The sequence below is a fragment of a genome, unplaced genomic scaffold (assembly GCF_019419815.1).
Source record: "Pyrus x bretschneideri cultivar Hongxiangsu unplaced genomic scaffold, Pyrus_bretschneideri_v1 Contig6, whole genome shotgun sequence".
Lineage (NCBI taxonomy): Eukaryota > Viridiplantae > Streptophyta > Magnoliopsida > Rosales > Rosaceae > Pyrus > Pyrus x bretschneideri.
The window spans coordinates 5,894,353-5,913,630 of NW_025999798.1; the positions used below are offsets into that span (position 1 = coordinate 5,894,353).

General features: G+C 37.5%; 1 protein-coding gene and 1 pseudogene across 1 annotated transcript; both read left to right on the top strand.

Moving 5' to 3' along the window:
- The first annotated feature begins 7,157 nt into the window (after positions 1-7,157).
- Positions 7,158-10,026, top strand: LOC103944733 (xyloglucan endotransglucosylase protein 2). The gene is made up of 5 exons (XM_009355206.3): positions 7,158-7,313; positions 7,423-7,617; positions 7,762-7,862; positions 7,973-8,166; positions 9,299-10,026. The coding sequence occupies exons 2-5, from the start codon at positions 7,428-7,430 to the stop codon at positions 9,696-9,698; spliced, it is 885 nt and encodes a 294-aa protein (XP_009353481.2). The 5' UTR covers positions 7,158-7,313; positions 7,423-7,427; the 3' UTR covers positions 9,699-10,026.
- A 2,353-nt stretch (positions 10,027-12,379) lies between these two features.
- Positions 12,380-14,096, top strand: LOC125471410 (annotated as a pseudogene).
- Positions 14,097-19,278: the final 5,182 nt, after the last annotated feature.

The window sequence follows — 19,278 nt, forward strand, 5'->3', positions numbered from 1 at the left end:
TGGTAATTGAATTCCTCTGGGAATCAAGAATGCACGGATTCTACACATTATACCCCTACATCTTTTATAAAATGCCAAGTTTGCCTCGGGTGTATTTATAGCAATTTGGAGAAACGCTTAATTGTGGAACGAGATTACAACAAAATAAGTCTTTTGAGGAAAAAAGTAGTTTGGAATTTTTTTTTTTTTTAACAAACAATATTATCTACATTAAGAGGGGGTAGGCTTGGCTTCACAATAGACTAGCAACAGCGTGGTTCAAATTCATCATTGGAGATAATCGAACCTTAGACTTCTCACTTACAAGTGAAGAGAAATATCACTAAACCGCATTTTGGAAAAATGCTTAGTTAAATCATTTCCTTACTCATCGCTATTTGTTTTATAGGTGCGACTGTAATATTGGCACGAGATGTTGTTAGCTAATTCATGTTAATAGTATACTTTAGCTCAGTGAGAGATCCAAAAACTATACTTCATTGTATTTAAATAAAGGTTTAAAACTTTTTCTACAGAAATATTGTGCGTAGGCGTAGCTAAGAGAAATTCGAATTTAGTCCAGCAAAGATTTTTTATTGAAACATATCTTTGACAGCGTAGTGGGCTTTCCGATAGCTGGTAATACAAGCATTTGACACGTGTTGAATTTGACTGAGATCCACCGAGGAGACATTTCGTTGAATAGTTGGTGGCCAGTCTCGAGTCCTATACCAGATGGTCATACTATCCTATAAAAGCAACTCACTTCTAAAAAATACGATGATTCAAAATTTATTTAATCCACTTAAATAAATAATAATTGATCACAATAAATAGTAATTAACCAAATACATCTTCATCCTCTAAAAAATGAGTTGGTCCAAAGTTTAGTCAATTCATATTAAAATATTAATTTTTTATAAATAATTAAAAAATAATTTTTTTTTTAATTTCAGATAGGATTTTTTTAATTATTCTTGTCACGCCACGTGTTATTATCCGAAATTACTATTTTTGTAGATAGATCTCCGATAAGATTTTGAACCAATCCGTCTTGCCATGTGTCACTATCTTTTTATAATCATTTCGAATAGATTTTGATAAGATTTTCAACCACTTATGTAGTGCCACATGGCATTATCCACAAGCTCATCCTTTTTTTTTTTTTTTTTTTTTTTTTGTCCATATAAACCCTACATTCATCGTAATTCATACACCAAACTCCAACAAGCTCATAATCCTTCTTCATCGTTTTTAAATTGTGAGTTCTTACAACAGTCTTCTTCAAGGAAATTGTATGAAATCGATGAGCAACAGAAAAAATTGTTGGCTGAACAGGAAGAATTGTTCAATCTCGAGAATGGTGGAGATGAGGCGTTCGTAATGGAAGAGGATGATGAACATATAAGTCACATATTGGGTCAATGGACATAAATACGACGGAGCATACTACCTAGCAGACGACATTTACCCAAGATGGACATCGTTTGTCAAAACAGTGCCACATCCACAAAGTGAAAGGGAAAAACACTTCGCAAGATGTCAAGAGGGGTGTAGGAAAGATGTGGGGCGTTGTTTTCATATTCTGCAAGCTCGTTGGGCGATTGGCAGGCCTGCTATCAGATTGTTTGATGTAGAGACTTTTCGATCCATCATAATGACGTGTATCATTCTCCACAACATGATTATGGAAGATGAGTATGATTATGATGCAATCGATGAATACGAGCTGGACACAATGAACAATTCTAGAACACATATATATTGTGCTTATGACCGCACCGAAGATACCATGCAACACCACCCATTGGAAAAGGGATGGACGGTACAATTAATTGATCATTGAACGGTACACTTCAATGCAACAACCATACATGCACTTAAGTCGTCAAAGTGACTTGATTGAGCACATGTGGGGATTGAAACAAGGTGAAGAAACTTGAAAGGAGTTTGTGGTTGAAGAATAAAGTTCTTAGTTTATTTGGTGTGTTTTTTTTTTAAGTTTTATTTGGTGTGTTTTTGTAATTTTTTTTGGTGTGTTCATGTAATTTTATTTGGTGTGTTTATGTAATTTTATTTTGTGTGTTTAAATAAAGTATTGTTTGGACCCAAATTTACACTATCGATTCATGCAATTAAGGCCCTTGAGTAAGCATAGCTTCATACCGTCGGATAAAAATGAAGATAATTTTATTATTGTCAAAAGATAATATTATGATTTTTTATCATAATAATTATGATAAATAATGAATTATCTTGTACAAGATAAACGTGATGCAAATAATATCTCTAAACTGCAATTCATAATTAATTGGGGATATTCGACATATTGGTGTTGGCAGATTCACGTGGCAATACAGTTACTACTAGATTAGTTTTGTGCAATTAATCCATGCATGGGATAAAGGTGAAATTATGAAATGGTGATGTGATTAGGATGACATCTGAACAAAAGAGTAGGCTTCAGCCTATGGACACATTGGGAAGAGTCCATTAGCACAATGATAGTGACATGGTGATCTCTTGACCATGGATCACATGACGATGGGATAAAGCCATCATTGTTTGGTCACATGTGGTCAATTAAAAAGAGACAATTATGGAGTTTTTTTCCAATAATTATCAAGAAAAGATCAAAGGAATACCCTGCCATATGTGCTTGGGAGCGGCTAAACTAAGGATTGTTCAAAGTTGTTTATAGCATGGGTTTTATAGCGTGGTCATCAAGCAAATATCCAACCCTATAAATATAAAGCGATAGACAACGGTAAAACCCTCTAATTCAACACATAAACTGCCATGCGCAAACTCTCGCTCTACGTGAAACCTTTCAACAACTTTGAGATTTTTATTTCTTTTTCCCGCCGACATATCTTCAATTTGGATAAACAACACTGTGAAGGTAACTAGTGACACCTTCAGTTTGGATAAACAACACTGCTGCCGTAGAATGCGGAGCACCTTCAATTTGGATAAACAGCACTGCGTCGAGGTTGACTGGTTATCTATCCAAGTCTCGACCAAGAAGGATTTTCGAGTTCTTGTTGGCAGAGATTATCTCATTAGCCTTATCGGCGAAGTGAGGTGTTACAGATTACTGGGCTCGGCACATTGAACGCCTTGTTGTTTCATGATTGGATAATTTCACAAGTAAGTTTTAGAGTTCAGCATTCTGACGGTCGAACCACATTTACCATCAAGACATACATCTCTTTTGAGTACTTATGTCCGTATAGTTTGGCGCCAGTTCGGCATGCTTATACTCTTACGAATATTATCACCGTGACCGAACTTGGCACCGATGATCCGTGAACTTCGCAAGACTAGCACCCTTGTTTTCAGGCTCTAGAACCCGAAGGTCGAGACGTGTTCCTTCCTCGGCCATAGTCGCAAGATCAAGAAGTCAGCAACGCGCTCAACGCAACATCAACACATTTTACTCCTCGCCCGATCTCAGCAGACGAATTGGCACGCCCCGCACATAACCGAATGACGTAGTTAGCTCATTAGTTACTTGGCCTGCGAGTCACGTAGGCTTGGTAGTTTTTAAGGTTAACAAGTACTAAAAATAAATAAGAAATTACATAAAGTACTATAAATAAATAAGAAATTCCATAAAGTCAGAGTTGCTAGGATATGTGGTGCTAGGATCTTCGTTGCTAGGATATGTGTACCTAGAACCCCTTCAACTTGTTCCCTCGTTTCTTGCACGCCTTATTCGCATCACGCCCTTTTTTTTTCGATGTCCAAAAATATTTAGAATTCGGAGACATTCCTACTAAAGGCTTGTTCATAGTATCACGATCTGCTTGAGCTATCATTTCTTCTCTAAGCATCTCCATTTCTTAACTTCTCTTTGTCTTTCATTAGTCGCATCACGTCTCTCATTAGATACTAAGATTGTTTGCATAGTCGTAGCTTTTGCCTCATCTCTAGCCGCATCCTGTGCCATGGTCAGTTCACCTTGGCGAGCAAGGTCATCCATATATTTTGTGTAGTCATTCTTGGAAGAACTCCTTTTTTTCTTTTGCGCCTTTTTACCTTGAGGCCGTAGGGACCGACGAGTCGGCTCTGGCACTACTTCAGGCGACCCTTCCTACTATTTAAATGTGTCGCATTCCTGTTGGTCTGGGTCTGCTTCTGGCGAACTGTGTAGAGGGATGCCGTGCATGACAACTTATGGACTGGTTGGCACATGTTTGTATATGCGACAATCTTTGACAACATTCCAACATTCCCACATTCCTATTGGTGAATGATTTGTTTTTGTTGTTCGCATTGTACCATGCTTGTGTTTGAAGTGTTTATAAAATGTGGGATAAGACAATATTATAAAATGTGGGTGTAATACAAATAAATAAATTAAAATATTGATGCAGGGTGGGATACAAATAAATAAATAAAAATATTGTCACCTGATCCACAAAAGTTCTAACACTACTCAGATTAGTGAAAGCCTGAGAGAGGCTGTTTTTCAAACAAGTAAGCGAGTTGTTGAGTTTTTTTCCAACGACCTTAAAGACCTTGACTACTTCTTGCGTCTTTTCCAAGCCTTTCGCAAAACGCTGTAGTAATTATACTCCAAAGTTCTCGCAACTACATCTCATTACTCGTAAGCAGGTCATGAGTAATTTGAACTCAGCATTCACACAACTGTAACATCTTCGATGACCGTCGAAGTAGCCATTTTTTGCACACAAAAGTATATGAAAGCTTTGGTTCAAAGTGTTGAAAATATTGAAATGTGATGTAAGGTAGAAGATGGTGGTTAGGTATTTATAGAAAAAAATAATAAAGTTTTGTTTTATTTTTTCTATTTTTTTAAATAATTTTTATTAATTTGGACCGTTGGATTTGAAAAAGATTGAAATCTAGCAACCCAAAATTGGACACGTGACCAACGGTAAGAATTTTGACATTTTTTTTAATGTTTTTTGGCCGAAAATCATGGACCGCTGATCTAGGAATCGAACGGCCCTGATATTGCCACGTCGTTAGCCGTTGGGTTCGAAATTCAAAATTTTTATTTTTTGACAGTTGGAAATCCAATGGTTCAGAAAACTAGTCGTTCGAAATCTAATGGCTGAAGACTCGCCACGTGGCCCATGTCCTGTGCCCCTTTAGTGCGCCTACAGCGGTAGAGCCCATAGTTTGTTTGTTGTTAGGAACACGCACGTGATGCAAAAAAAAAAAAAAAAAAAAAAAATCAGGCCTTCGCGGACGCTAACACGACGTCAGATAGGCCGGTTCCTCACTCAATCTTTTTTGGGCAGGCCTACAAACTGGCTTGGACTTTGGGCTGGTCTATTTTTATTTTTAGGGATGGAGGGGTTTTTTTGGGTGCCAACCTATTTTTTTAGGCTTTGGGCCAACCTTTTAGAGAGGGCTGGAGTTTCTCTAAGAACCTTCTCAACCATATTTTTTGAGCTTCTTGCTAGATATTCCATAACCGAAAACCTTTTCCTTGTTAAATATATCTTATTTATATTATAACATGTGAATTAATAAGATGATTAAACCGTGCCATCATTACACTAAACATTTAGTCGGTGTCTTATGTTGATTCCACAATTGCCAATTTTAACAACCCATTATTGTTTACCGACACATTGCTTCAATAGAGGCAAGCAGGTTGCCAATTTCACGCAAAGAGCTAGCTGTGTTCCAAGTAGATGACAAAGACAAAATGTGCTAAAAGAGACTCACTTTTCTCCATACCAAACCCACCTACTGAAGTATATTGCAGTGGCCATCGGCCACTAGCCAGCCTCTCATTTCTGATTGGCCACAAAAGAAAAAAAAAAGAGCCAAAGAGGAGCTTTTTTTTTTTTTTATTTTTTATTTTTACTCAGGACATTAGATGTATAACATGTGTCATAATATAAGTGCATAAATATTAAAAATATATCTTACAAAAAAGAGAAAGTTGTTGACATTGTTACACTGCCAGCGTCAAAGTGGCAATAATAAAATGATTGGGAAAAATTAACACATGTCATTGTAGTATTACATCATAATAATATTCTCTTGAAAAAAGAGTTATATCAGTCACGTCATTTATATTATAACACATGTTTTACCATTTTGTGATGTAAATATGCATAAAATTTCTCTTGAAAGAGTCAAATTTTAACAACAACAATAAAAATTAGGCTAATTGAATTAATAGTCACGGTGGTAATTGATTAGTTGGAGGATAGCCTCTGCGGTAAAAAAATTAAGAAGATTTAAGTTCCTGTGATGAAGTTTATTAGAATTTAAGCCTAAAATTAAAAATTTGATCAAGGCTCACATATAATAAGAGTTGAGAGAATTTTCAATTTTAGGCCTAATCTTAAAAGATGGGTTTAATCCTAATTTTACTACATGTACTATCTTTGCCACTATCTTAGGCCATCTCCAATTGAAGGGTCCAGAGGGCCGAAAATAGTCCTGAAAGCCATCTCCAACCGAGGGCTAGGCCAGATGGCTCGTGGAATTTGAGAGGCCCCCACGGAATCTGAAAGGGCTGGAGGGTTGGAGGGTTGGTGAGAAATTTTTTATTCCTGTCAGGTTATAACTGATAGGAATGCTTAAGCTAAAATTCAAATAGCCGTTGCATTTGAATTTTTTTTTAATAGGTTTTTTGGGCTAATTTTTTTTAATTCTTAAAAATTCTAATTTTTTTTCCATAAATACCTAAATCATTCATTCACCATTCCTTTAAATTTAATTTGTAGTTTTTATATTTAATTTGTATTTTTTTAAATTTAATTCATCGTTTTTAAATATAAGTTTTAGTTTTTAAATTTAAGTTGTTGTCAGATTTGAATTTAAGTTGTTGTAGTTTTTAAATTTAAATAATAAATTATGTTTGATCATTTGGCGCTCGGTTGGATACGGTTTTTTGTGATAAGGCTAAAACGAGCCCTATGGGCCTTTGACCTCTGATTGGAGACGGAGGCAAATATGAACTTATACTTTTATTAAAATATTAATATCTTAGAGTGCTAGATGACGAAAACGAATTATCTGACCGACTTTAAGTTGAAAATGACCTTATCACCCTTAATGCAATTAGGCCTAAAAATTAATTTCAAACGAATCCTTATCTTTCGCCTGAAGTCCAATCCGCTCTGCCAAAGAAAAATAATTGAACAGCTGTACTGCTACGAGCAATATATAATAATCTCATTAATAATTAATTAATTAAATTTTCCACAGGTTAAAAATTTTGAACAGAACACTTTTGAATTATGAAATGCAGATAAAATCCCCACGCTACAAATAGGGCTGCCCCCTCTCATTTTTCCTTATCATACCTCAAAGTCTCTCTCTCTCTCTCTCTGCTGGAGGTAATGCTCTAGAATCTTGAAGAACACTCCTTTCAATCCTTTCAAGTTTCAAGCTTTTACTAATTTGGTGTTCTGGGAACATTTGTTTTTTTTTAATTTTTTTGTGCAGAGAAAATGGCTTCTTGCAAACAATGGACTGTGTTTTTGAGTTTGCTGTGTTTGGCCTCTGCAACAATGGCAGCTCCCCTGAAAACGCCGGTTGCGGTGCCGTTCGGCAGAAACTACATGCCCACTTGGGCATTTGATCACATCAAGTACTTCAATGGAGGCAATGAGATCCAGTTGCATCTCGACAAGTACACAGGTACAAAAAGGAACAAGTAAAAGCACTTATATTATTAGTAGCGCTTAAGCAGTTAACCAGTTAGTAACTTAATACAGCGGTAAACACTCGCTTGACAGTTAATGTTATGGAGGCTTACTAAAAATTGGTTTTAATTTTGTGAAGGTACTGGCTTCCAATCGAAAGGAAATTACCTGTTCGGCCACTTCCATATGCAAATTAAGATGGTTCCTGGGGACTCTGCTGGAACTGTTACTGCTTTCTATGTGAGCATTTTTCTCGATTTTTTTCATTTTTTGCTTAATAATATTACTTTTGTTTCCCAAATACTTTTGAAATGGGCATTGAGCTCAAATGATTTACGCTTGCTATTCAGCTGTCTTCGCAAAACAGCGAGCACGATGAGATCGATTTCGAGTTCTTGGGGAACAGGACAGGGCAGCCCTACATTCTGCAGACCAATGTGTTCACAGGAGGAAAGGGGGATAGAGAGCAGAGGATTTTCCTCTGGTTCGACCCCACTGCAGCTTACCACTCCTACGCTGTCCTCTGGAATCTCTACCAGATTGTGTAAGTTCTTTCTCCCTTCTTCAACCCCTGTTTCTAAACTCCTCTGTTTGTATGAACATTTTTTTCTCTTGATTTTCCTTCGATATTTTCATTCGTACCGTGACGAAGAGAAAAAAAACGATGTTGAAATCAGGCAAATTTAACGAAAAATTTTAACGAGAAGTTATAGTTTTACAAAAGTTAATCTTGATACTATTTATTTAATTCTTATCGTTAAAAATTTTTAAACATTTTTTATTAGTTTTTCTTTTAATTTATGCTATTTCTAATCCTAATGACCCTCAAAACATTAGAACAAAGTTGTTTTGTGTGGAAAATAACAAGTGCAATGATTTTAACCCTCTAGTTTTCTCTTTTTATCTTATTTTTTTTTCTTTTAATTTTTTCAATTTAAACCCGAGTGAATAGTGCAGTTTGAAAAAATGTTAACAGAAATCATTACATCTCTTGCATTATTCGTTGTGTAATTACGATCACGTGACGGGTACCGTAAAGATGATAAATTATAGACTCCTTCCACCATCATTACATTCGCACCAAACTCATAGAGTTCAAAATTTCCAACCGTGAAAAGAAAAAACAAAGTCCAGCAAACCCTAGTAAATCAAAGATTTTCAATCTTAAATTTGGTTTCCGACAAAATTTGACCAAATGTGGATTTTTAGGGATAAGAGTACTCTCCGGATTTGTTTATGGGGATTGAGAAATTCAGTTAATTGTATTTATTTATCGTATATTGTGTAATCAGTTTTCGTTACGTACTATTTATATTTAATTTTAAATTTTAAATTCAAAATAATTTCTAATTGCACGATGAACGGACACATTTTATTGATCTTCTGACTCCCATAAAGGCGACCAAGAGAGGATTTTATTCCGGTTTTCAGTATTATGTTGACCAAAAAGTCCAAAACCCGTGCAATTTTTCAACAGACAAACATTGAACTTTGGTCACCAAATTATTGAGGGGGAATCTCCACTTTTTTCTTGCCTTTTCTTTTACTTTTTTCATACATTTTTTGTTTTTGGTCGAAACAATTTTTGATATAAATTCAATGATTTTATCGTGTTTGGCCATTTTGAGCAAAATTCGTATGTGGCTGACGTGTCCCGCCATGTCATGCAAAATCAGATTCCTCGTGGACGACGTACCAATCAGGGTGTTCAAAAACTGCAAAGATTTGGGTCTGAAATTCCCATTTAACCAGCCCATGAAGCTCTACTCCAGCTTGTGGAACGCAGACGACTGGGCCACGAGGGGTGGGCTGGAAAAGACCGATTGGTCCAAGGCCCCGTTCATCGCCACGTACCGGAGCTTCCACATCGACGGCTGCGAGGCCTCCGTCAACGCCAGGTTCTGTGACACACAGGGTAAGAGATGGTGGGACCAGAGGGAGTTCCAAGACCTTGATGCTCAGCAATGGAGGAGGCTGAGGTGGGTCCGCCAGAAATACACCATCTACAACTACTGCACTGACCGAGTCCGATACCCTACTATGCCACCAGAGTGCCAGAGGGACAGAGACGTATAAGGTTACAAACCGACCGAACTAGTGATAATGTTATGTAGCTACCGTGCATCGCGTGACATTGTGACCGTCGCATTAAGATTATATCTGCTTTGTCTCGTTAAACTGAGTGCACCGATTGATTGGGGAAGGAGATCACACGTACTCAGTGTTATTGCGTATTCCATTGTTTTTAATATCGATTCACGCGTGTTGATTGTATTGTCCATTAGCATGTGGACTGAGTATGCGTATGAGTGTTATTATCGTTAATTCAGTTGTTATTATAAAGTTGTATTAAATTATTATAATAAATCTTTATAATAATATATTGTTTCTGTGTTCTCTTTAATATGGGCGGATTATTAAATAATTAGAAGATGTAATTAAGTTGATCCACGTAGCGTGGATTCATGTGAGCACATGGTTTTCTTCTTTCTTTCGATGGTTACAGTGGCCTTGATTGATTCCCCGGCAGCAAGATTTGAGTAAAAGGTAAAATTATTGAATTCAAATTCCTTCCAGATCTGTGTCTAATGTCGGAAGACTTAGAAATTCGGATCACTTATTTTAAAATTTGCGGCCATCATAGTTTTATCTCACTGACCATCTTATACACATCGAAAGTTGGAGATCTCTTTCTTCCAGGAACGCCCAGATCTATGGGTTCACTGAATCCGGACTCCGAGATTCGAAATGAATCTCGTTTCAAAATTATTGGTCTGTGTGGCAAGAGACAGATGGGTCGGTGTGTTTTCGTCCACAAGCATTAGGCCACGAGGAATTGCTCGTACTTTGAAATGTCTGGAAGGTATTTTCTTTAGACATCAATAGAAATTGTTGGATAAGGTGGTCTCTGCTGTTTCAAAATTATTTGATGCCTTCAAGATGATCTCTTACGACTTTAGTAAATAAAAAAGGAGTACAAATAGTAAGACAGCTCGAGATTTGGAAGGAATATAAATATTCTCTCTAAGAGTGAGGAATTTGCTTAACGTACATATTACGTGATAATTTTATTATCGTAAGATTTGTAAAGAGATGTTCTTACTTATGCGAAAGTATAACAAAAAACTACTCGTTACATTACATTTGATGTTCTCCCCCTTGAAGTTGCGAGAGTATTCAACACAAAACTACTTACTATGTCATCATATGCGGTTAATTGTATCCGAATAGAACAATTTTGTTATGTACTTTGGGTTACTCTAAACTAATCTAATCTAGGAGGAGAAGAGTTCGAACTTGACTATAAAAAAATGAAGACAACGTCCTCACCAACTGGTCGAGCTCACATCTGCTAAATTTTTATCTTTTCAAATTGCTCGAAATGGAAGAAACTACGGAGGAGAAGGGGGTGGTTACATCCGCTTTCAAAATTCAAACCTCGGTGTCCAATGTGTTGGGTATCTAACTGTTTCTAACAAAAAGAGAAGGGAAAGGAGGGGAGGGGTGCATCCCATAGAAAGTGACATGGAGTCATCTTGTCCCACTTATATAATGCAAAATTAAGCAGATTTTCCGGGTACTGATTAAGATGGGAAGCACAGCAAATGAGATTTGAAGGGGCATCAATGGAAGTTGGAAGCAGTAACAGAGAAACTCTGCCGAGGCACCATCAAACAATCAATTTGGTAATTTAAATGGGGGAGTGGGGAAAAGCAAACAAGTCATTGTTTAGGCACAGATTTAGATGATCTGTAAATGTCGATGTTTACAATGTTACATGTGAATTGACAACTATAATCTATAACAATAAATGGGTTCATTCCATAAGATACTTCCTCAAATTATAACACTCGTGTTAGATATTATGCTTCCATTTTGAAATTCATAGTTGAAATTTAATGTTCGGGGAAATTTGATATATTATCAACATATTACGTACCAACTAGCTTTTCGTCAAGTAATACTATTTTTTCTCAACGATGGTTCACTCAAATTATAACACGTGTGATAGGTCATATATTCAGGTTGGAAGTTTAGAGCTCAATGCTAACAAGAAGCCACATACCAAGTAGCTCTTAGTTACATGCACTTGTTGGGGGTTAATGCCTTAAGGTTAATCACTCGTTTGGTGTTTAGGACTAGATTGGATTAAGTACCTCATGGTTGTGAAGGTAATGATTTTTCGTTTTCAGTGTATTACAAGCGATCGGACATAGGACAATTATCCTTTCTAATCACCATTTTGTAGAAGAGAGATTTTATTCCTTAGTAATCCATCTTCTACTTTCTGCTCGAAATCTCTCCATTTCTTCCTTCAAGCCTTCAACATACTTTGAAGATTGTAAGTTGTTCAATCTAATCTAGTATTTGAGTGTATAGAACCAGATCATGAGACTCAGGCCTTCAGAGCAAATAGCAAGCCAGCAGCCTGAGAAGGAAAAGTGTGTGAATCTGTAATTAAACCGAATAGAAACCGTCTTCTGGGGAGGAAACGAATCACACTGCAGTTGCCTGGTATGTTTTAAGACCGATAAATCTCTCACTTTCATCCTAATCACTCTAGCTTGCCGGAGTGACCGAATTATTGTTCTTTACTGCTTAAGCTTGTCGGAGTGAATATCTTGCTTGTAAAGCAAGAATCAAAAGATTGGAAACATTGTACACATTAACACCTGAGATATTGATTCTGATTTTCGATACTGCATATATAAGGGAACAAATTCGGTTGTCTGCAGCCTGCGGAACAGCCAATCGCGATGGCAGACAAGAAATGGATTATTCAAGCTAACAAAGAGCTCTATCAGATGCAGGATGTTTCGATAGAGGAGGAGGAGCATTGGAGCAGGGGTTGATTTACAGACTGCCAGCCTGCATCACGGATATTAGCATGAAGGCCTACAAGCCCCAGGTGGTCTCCTTCGGGCCTTACCATTTTATTCGAATCCAATGGAGGAGCACAAGCACAGCGTGCTTCTTCATTTTCTGAAAAGATGTGAGAAACCTGTTGAGCTGTTCATCAACGTGCTGGCTGAGGTGGTGCAGGAATTGAAGTACTCGTACAATCAGCTTGATCCTGAGTGGAGAGATGATACGGAAAGATTATTGCAGCTAACTATTCTGGATGGCTGTTTCATGCTGGAAGTCGTGCGGGTTGCTTCTCATTTAATGGATGATTATGCTCCCAATGATCACATTTTCAGCAATCAGGGGAAGCTCCATATCATGCCGTACATCAAGTGCGACATGTAAATGCTTGAGAATCAGTTGCCCTGCCCATGCTGGTTCTTGACAAGCTGGTTGCAGTTGAGAGCAATTACACTAAGGCGTAAGAGTCCTTAATGTTGAGAGTTTCAATCTCATGTCAGGAAATTAAGTGTTGCATAATAATTTAATATAATCTTGAACCTGCCAATTGATTTTGCGTTAGATGCTAACGTTGTAACACACGAGTCTGTATCCTATGTCAGATGCTCAAGTTCTAACAGGCACTACTCTGCATCCTCTGCTGATGTTTTTCGTTGCGCAATAATCTCCATTTGTTTTCGACAAGATGAAGGGTTTGTGATCAAACTCCTAATCGAGTTCTACTCCCCCAGTGCAGCAGCCTCAAGGATGGGACAATGCAAGCATTCATTGGATGTGTATAGGAAGAGCCAGCTTCAGCGAGAGCCCTATTGCAAGACAGGTCACTGCAGATTATAGACTGAACCGTCACGATGAAATCTTCTGGTCAGTAACAGAGCTCAATGAAGCCGGGATCAGATTCAAGAAAAGCAAAACCACCAGCCTCAAAGACATCTCATTCGCCAGGGAGTCCTCAGGCTCCCAGCCATTGTTGTGGATGACACCACTGAGTCCATGTTCTTGAATCTGATAGCGCTTGAGAGCTTCCATGTTGGGGCAGGCAACGAGGTCACATCCTATATATTTTTCATGGACAACATCATAGACAATGCCAGAGATGCTGCCCTCCTACATGCTCCAAAACGCCCTGGGAAGTGACAAGGCAGTTGCGAATCTTTTCAACTAGCTCTCTAAGGACATAACGCTTGATCCAGACGACAGCTTTAATGCGGTGCATAAGAAAGTGTATCACGATTCACTACTGCAAGAAGCCTTGGAACGTGTGGCGCGCCGTTCTCGTTTCACACTTATTTCAGGAATCCATGGGCTTTTATTTCCCTCATTGCTGGTGTCTTCCTCTTCGTGCTCGCTATAGCTCAGACCGGATACTCCATAAATCCCTGCTACTTTCCAAATGATGATCCCCCCACCTGTGTATGTTATCTTAACAATTCTACTACCCCTGCGACTCCACCAAACGCTGCATACTCCACCTCACCATCAAGATTTATAATTTACTTCGTTCTTATGTCCGTTGTATCAGTGGCGAAGCCAGAAATTCTTGGGGGAGGGGGGAAATTTAAAAAGTTTAGGGTCCTGAAAAAACGTGAACATTCATTTGACGTCTAAGTCCAGGATTTGCAAGAAGATTATTTGAACTACCCGTAATATTTATAGGAGAATTTGCATTAACCGAAATATTCAAAAGAGGATTTGGACTACTCAAAATAGCCGAAGGAGGGTTTTGAACAACAACATTATTTGAAGGATGACTTAGCACCGTTTCTTGTTCTATCGTCCCATTACTTAACTATATAATTAGCAAAGTTTTAAAAGATGCTAAGTTCTAGCCGGACGGTGGACATGACTTTACACTTAGGCAAGGACCTAGGAAAATTTGAATAAATTTATTATATGCTATATAAATAATTGTCTATTTATTATATACCATATAATATCTGAAAAACATTGATTATAAAACATATAATATAAAAATATTGACAAATTTTCTTTACTACTTTGTTGAATTTGATGGTAAGAGAAAAAAAACAAACAAATAATTACGAGTTCGTAGTATTTTACAAATTATTTTTTGAAGCTTGTATAAATTTATAGTGAATTTTAAGATAAATAACAGTGTCAAACAAGTGGTTTAAAAAATATTGAAAGAGTGGCAAATTAATTGGATAATAATTAAAAAACAAAACAAATTCCAATATAAATCATTAATAGTAAGTTAGGTGGTGGAAATTGATTAACCAATAGTTGAAAAAAAAAAAAAAGCAAATTGTAATTTTGAAAGGGCACGTGGGGTGGGATGGGAGAGAGAGAAAGTCTCTCTTCTTCCTTTCTTTTCTTCTTCGTCAGAACCTCTCCTTTTCCAGAAGCTGCAAAATGCACATTTTCATTTCTCCTTTCTTTGGCCTAGGTTTTTTTTTTTTTTTTTTTTTTTGACAAAAAAGAGAGCTCACGATCAGCTTGTGCTGCGATAGAATAGGGAAACCCAAAAGGCCAGAAAACCATACGAAATTTCATCACTTCCGACAAGGGGAGGGGCGGCCGCCACTCCTCGCCCTCACATAGCTTCCCCACTACGTTGTATGGATGCTTATGGATTGATGGTTGGTTTAATCATTTCTAACAATCGTCCCTGGGTTTTGGAGGTTTCTTCTATATAATTCTTCTCCTTATTTGTTTGAAAGATTTCCTCTTATTTGCTTGATGTCCAAGAAACACCAGCATTCGAAGATTGAAGAACCAGAATCGTTTATTTTCTATCCATAAATAAGTGAGGGAAAATGCATGTTGCACATAATGATTTTTCGAAATAGTGACATAGAATAGATGGTCGAATGAATAGAAGAAAAAATGTATTGAAGGAAGACAAAAGGACGCAGCAAGAAATTACAAACTTGACATCCAAGTTCCGTTTTGGGCGCATGATACCTTTCCAAAAAAAGCACAGCGTCCAGGTTTAAACACACTACTTTGTTGTAACATATGATAGATTTTAATCATTCGAAGCCTAAATCCCAAAAACATTCTGTAGTAAGAATCGAACCTTTCGATTTACATCCAATTTAGTTCCTTTACATTCCCTCGGACTCCCCTCCATTTCCAAAGGTTGAGTTAAATCTTTATATTTCCAATTTAGTTTCTTTCGATGGTTGTATTAGAATATTTTACAGTTGCCTTGACTGATTCCCCAGCAACAAGATTTGAGTAAAAGGTAGAATTATTGAATTCAAATCCTCTTCGGATTTGTGTCTATTGTCGGGAGTTAAATTTTGCGGTTTATCTCACTGACCATCTTATACAAATGGAAAGTTTAGATCTCTCTCTTCTAGGAACGCCCAGATCTATGGGTACACTGACTCCGGACTCCGAGATTCGAAATGAATCTCGTTTCAAAATTATTGGTCTGTGTGGCAAGAGATAGATGGGTCGGTGTGTTTTCGTCCACAAGCATGAGGCCACGAGGAATTGCTCGTACTTTGAAATGTCTGGAAAGTATTTTCTTTAGACATCAATAGAAATTGTTGGATAAGGTGGTCTCTGCTGGTTCAAAATTATTTGATGCCTTCAAGTGATCTCCCAAGACTCTAGCAAATAAAAAAGGAGTACAAATAGTAAGACAGCTCGAGATTTGGAAGGAATATAAATATTATATCTAAGGGCGAGAAATTTGCTTATAGTCCATGTTATGTGATGACTTTTATTATCATAAGATTTGTAAAGAGATGTTCTCGCTTATGCGAGAATATAACACAAAACTAGTCGTTACATTACATTTGATGTTCTCCCTTTTGAAGTTGCGAGAGTATTCAACACAAAACTACTTACTATGTGATCATATGTGGTTAGTTGTATCCGAATAGAACAGTTTTGTTTTATACTCTGGGTTACTCTAAACTAATCTAATCTACGAATAGAACAATGTCCTCACTAATTGGTCGAGCTCACATCTGCTAAATTTTTATCTTTTCAAATTGCTCGAGGAAGAAACTACGGAGGAGAAGGGGGTGGTTACATCCGCCTTCAAAATTCAAACCTTGGTGTCCAATGTGTTGGGTATCTAACTGTTTCTAACAAAAATAGAAGAGAAAGGAGGGGAGTGCTGCATCCCATAGAAAGCGACATGGAGTCATCTTGTCCCACTTATATAATGCAAAATTAAGCAGATTTTCCGGGTACTGATTAAGATGGGAAGCACAGTAAATGAGATTTGAAGGGGCATCAATGGGAGTTGGAAGCAGTGACAGAGAAACTCTGCCGAGGCACCATCAAACAATCAATTTGGTAATTTAAATGGGGGAGTGGGGAAAAGCAAACAAGTCATTGTTTAGGCACAAAGATATTAGATGATCTGTAATGTCGAATGTTTTTACATGTGAATGACAACTACAATCTATGACAAAAAAATGGGGTCATCCCACAAGGCAATTCCTCAAATTATAACACTTGTGTTAGATATTATGCTTCCATATTTAAACTCATAGTTGAAATTCAATGTTTGGGGAATTTGATATCAACATGTTACGTATCAATTAGCTCGTTGTCTAATAATATATTTTTTTTTTAACAATGGTTCACTCAAATTATAATACGTGTGACAGGTCGTATTCATAATTAAGGTTTGAAGTTCATAAGTCAATGTTCAGATGAATTCAATCCACAAAAAACAAGAACAAGAAGAAGCCACATACCAAGTAGCTGTTGGTTTACATACGCTAGTTGGGGGTTAATGCCATATTGCAAAACAGTTCACTAGACTGTGAATCGTCACGATGAAATCATCCGGTAAGCAACATAGCTTAATGAAGCCGGGATCAGATTCAAGAAAAGCAAAACCACTAGCCTCAAAGACATCTCATTCTCCAGTGGAGTCCCCAGGCTCCCAGCCGTCGTTGTGGATGACACCACTGAGTCCATGTTCTTGAATCTGATAGCGTTTGAGCGCTTCCATGTTGGGGCAGGCAACAAGGTCACATCCCACATGTTTTTCATGGACACAATGCCAGAGATGTTGCCCTCCTACACGCAAAAGGTATCATCCAAAACGCCCTGGGAAGTGACAAGGCAGTTGCGAATCTTTTCAACTCGCTCTCTAAGGACATAACGCTTGATCCAGACAGCAGCTTTAACGCGGTGCATAAGAAGGTGTATCACGATTCACTACTGCAAGAAGCCTTGGAACGTGCGGTGCGCCATTCTCGTTCACACTTATTTCAGGAATCCATGGGCTATTATTTCCCTCATTGCTGGTGTCTTCCTCTTCGTGCTCACTATAGCTCAGACTGAATACTCCATAAATCCCTACTACTTTCCAAATGATGATCCTCCCACCTGTATATGTTATCTTAACAATTCTACTACCCCTGTGACGCCACCAAACGCTGCATACTCCACCTCACCATCAAGATTTATAATTTATTTCGTTCTTATGTCTGTTGTATGGATGCTTATGGATTGATGATTGTTTTAATCATTTCTAACAATCATCTGTGGGTTTTGGAGGTTTCTTCTCCTTATTTGTTTGAATGATTTCCACTTATTTGCTTGATGTCCAAGAAACACCAGCATGCGAAGATTGAAGAACCAGAATCATTTATTTTCTATCCATAAATAAGTTATAAGTGAGGGAAAATGCACGTTCCATGATAATGATTTTTCAAGATAGTGATGTAGAACATATGGTTGAGTGGATAAAACAAAAAATGTACTGAAGGAAGACAAAAGGATGTAGCGAGAAATTACAAATTTGTCGGCCGAGCTCCATTTTGAGTCCATGATACCTTTCTGAAAAGAGCGCAGCGTCCAGATTTAAACACACTGCTTTGCTGTAACATAAGATAAATTTTAGCCATTCGAGGACTGAATCCCAAAATCGCATTTACGTCCAGTTTAGTTCCATTACATTCACTCGGACTCCCCTACATTTCCAAAGGTTAAGTCAAGTCTTTATATTTCCTACGAGTCCCCTACCTCCCCAATCGTTAAGTTTTTGCATTCCGTAAGACTCCCCGACATTCCCATGGGTTAAGTTTAAGTCTATTTAAGCTTATAGCTTCTATTGTAATGCATTATTCAACAATTAGTTAAAATATCTTCTCTCTAATCTGGTGGACTCAAGAGCTTTGTTCTTCAAAAAACTACGTTTGTAATCTTTGTTACCTTCGTGATGGGTCGAATAGTATTATATATAAGGTTTTTTTTATCACAAATAGTTTCTGAAATTTACTCATACCATCAAAATGATCTCTGAAATTAAAAATCGATCAATGTAATCCTTGAAATTAATTGAATGCCGCAAATTAATGTGGTTCTTCCGTTACAATTCCATAAAAAATTTTGTTAAGTGCTGATGTGTCAAGTAATTAATTCTCACAAGTCTAATTAAATATTATTATATAAATTAAAAATATTTAAATAATACAAAATAATTTTTATTTCTATATAATTATAAACTTAAAAAAAAACAAAAGAAGATTACTGTTTATCTTCTTCCCCACCCCATCCGGGCAACACCCAGCCCACCACCCCACCCCACCCCGTCGCGTCGACAACACCAGAGAGGTTTCAATTCGGATTATCGGCGCCGGCAAGCACGAGGACCGCGAGAACAGGGTGCGACAGTGGCGTTTCAAGGGGAGGAGAGCCCCCACCCACCATGTTGCCTGCACCTCCGGGTAAAGCAAAACCGGAAAGATTTCAATCGGATTATGGGCGCCGGCGAGCGTAGTTGTTTCAATTCGGATTATCAAGCTCTCCCTCCATATCGTCGGGAAATATTTGAGAGACTAGTTGTTTC

Coding starts and splice junctions, on each gene's coding strand:
- LOC103944733 (XM_009355206.3), top strand. CDS start 7,428: ATGGCTTCTTGCAAACAATGGACTGTGTTTTTGAGTTTGCTGTGTTTG. Junction 7,863..7,972: donor GAACTGTTACTGCTTTCTAT/GTGAGCATTTTT, acceptor CTTGCTATTCAG/CTGTCTTCGCAAAACAGCGA. Junction 8,167..9,298: donor TGGAATCTCTACCAGATTGT/GTAAGTTCTTTC, acceptor ATGCAAAATCAG/ATTCCTCGTGGACGACGTAC.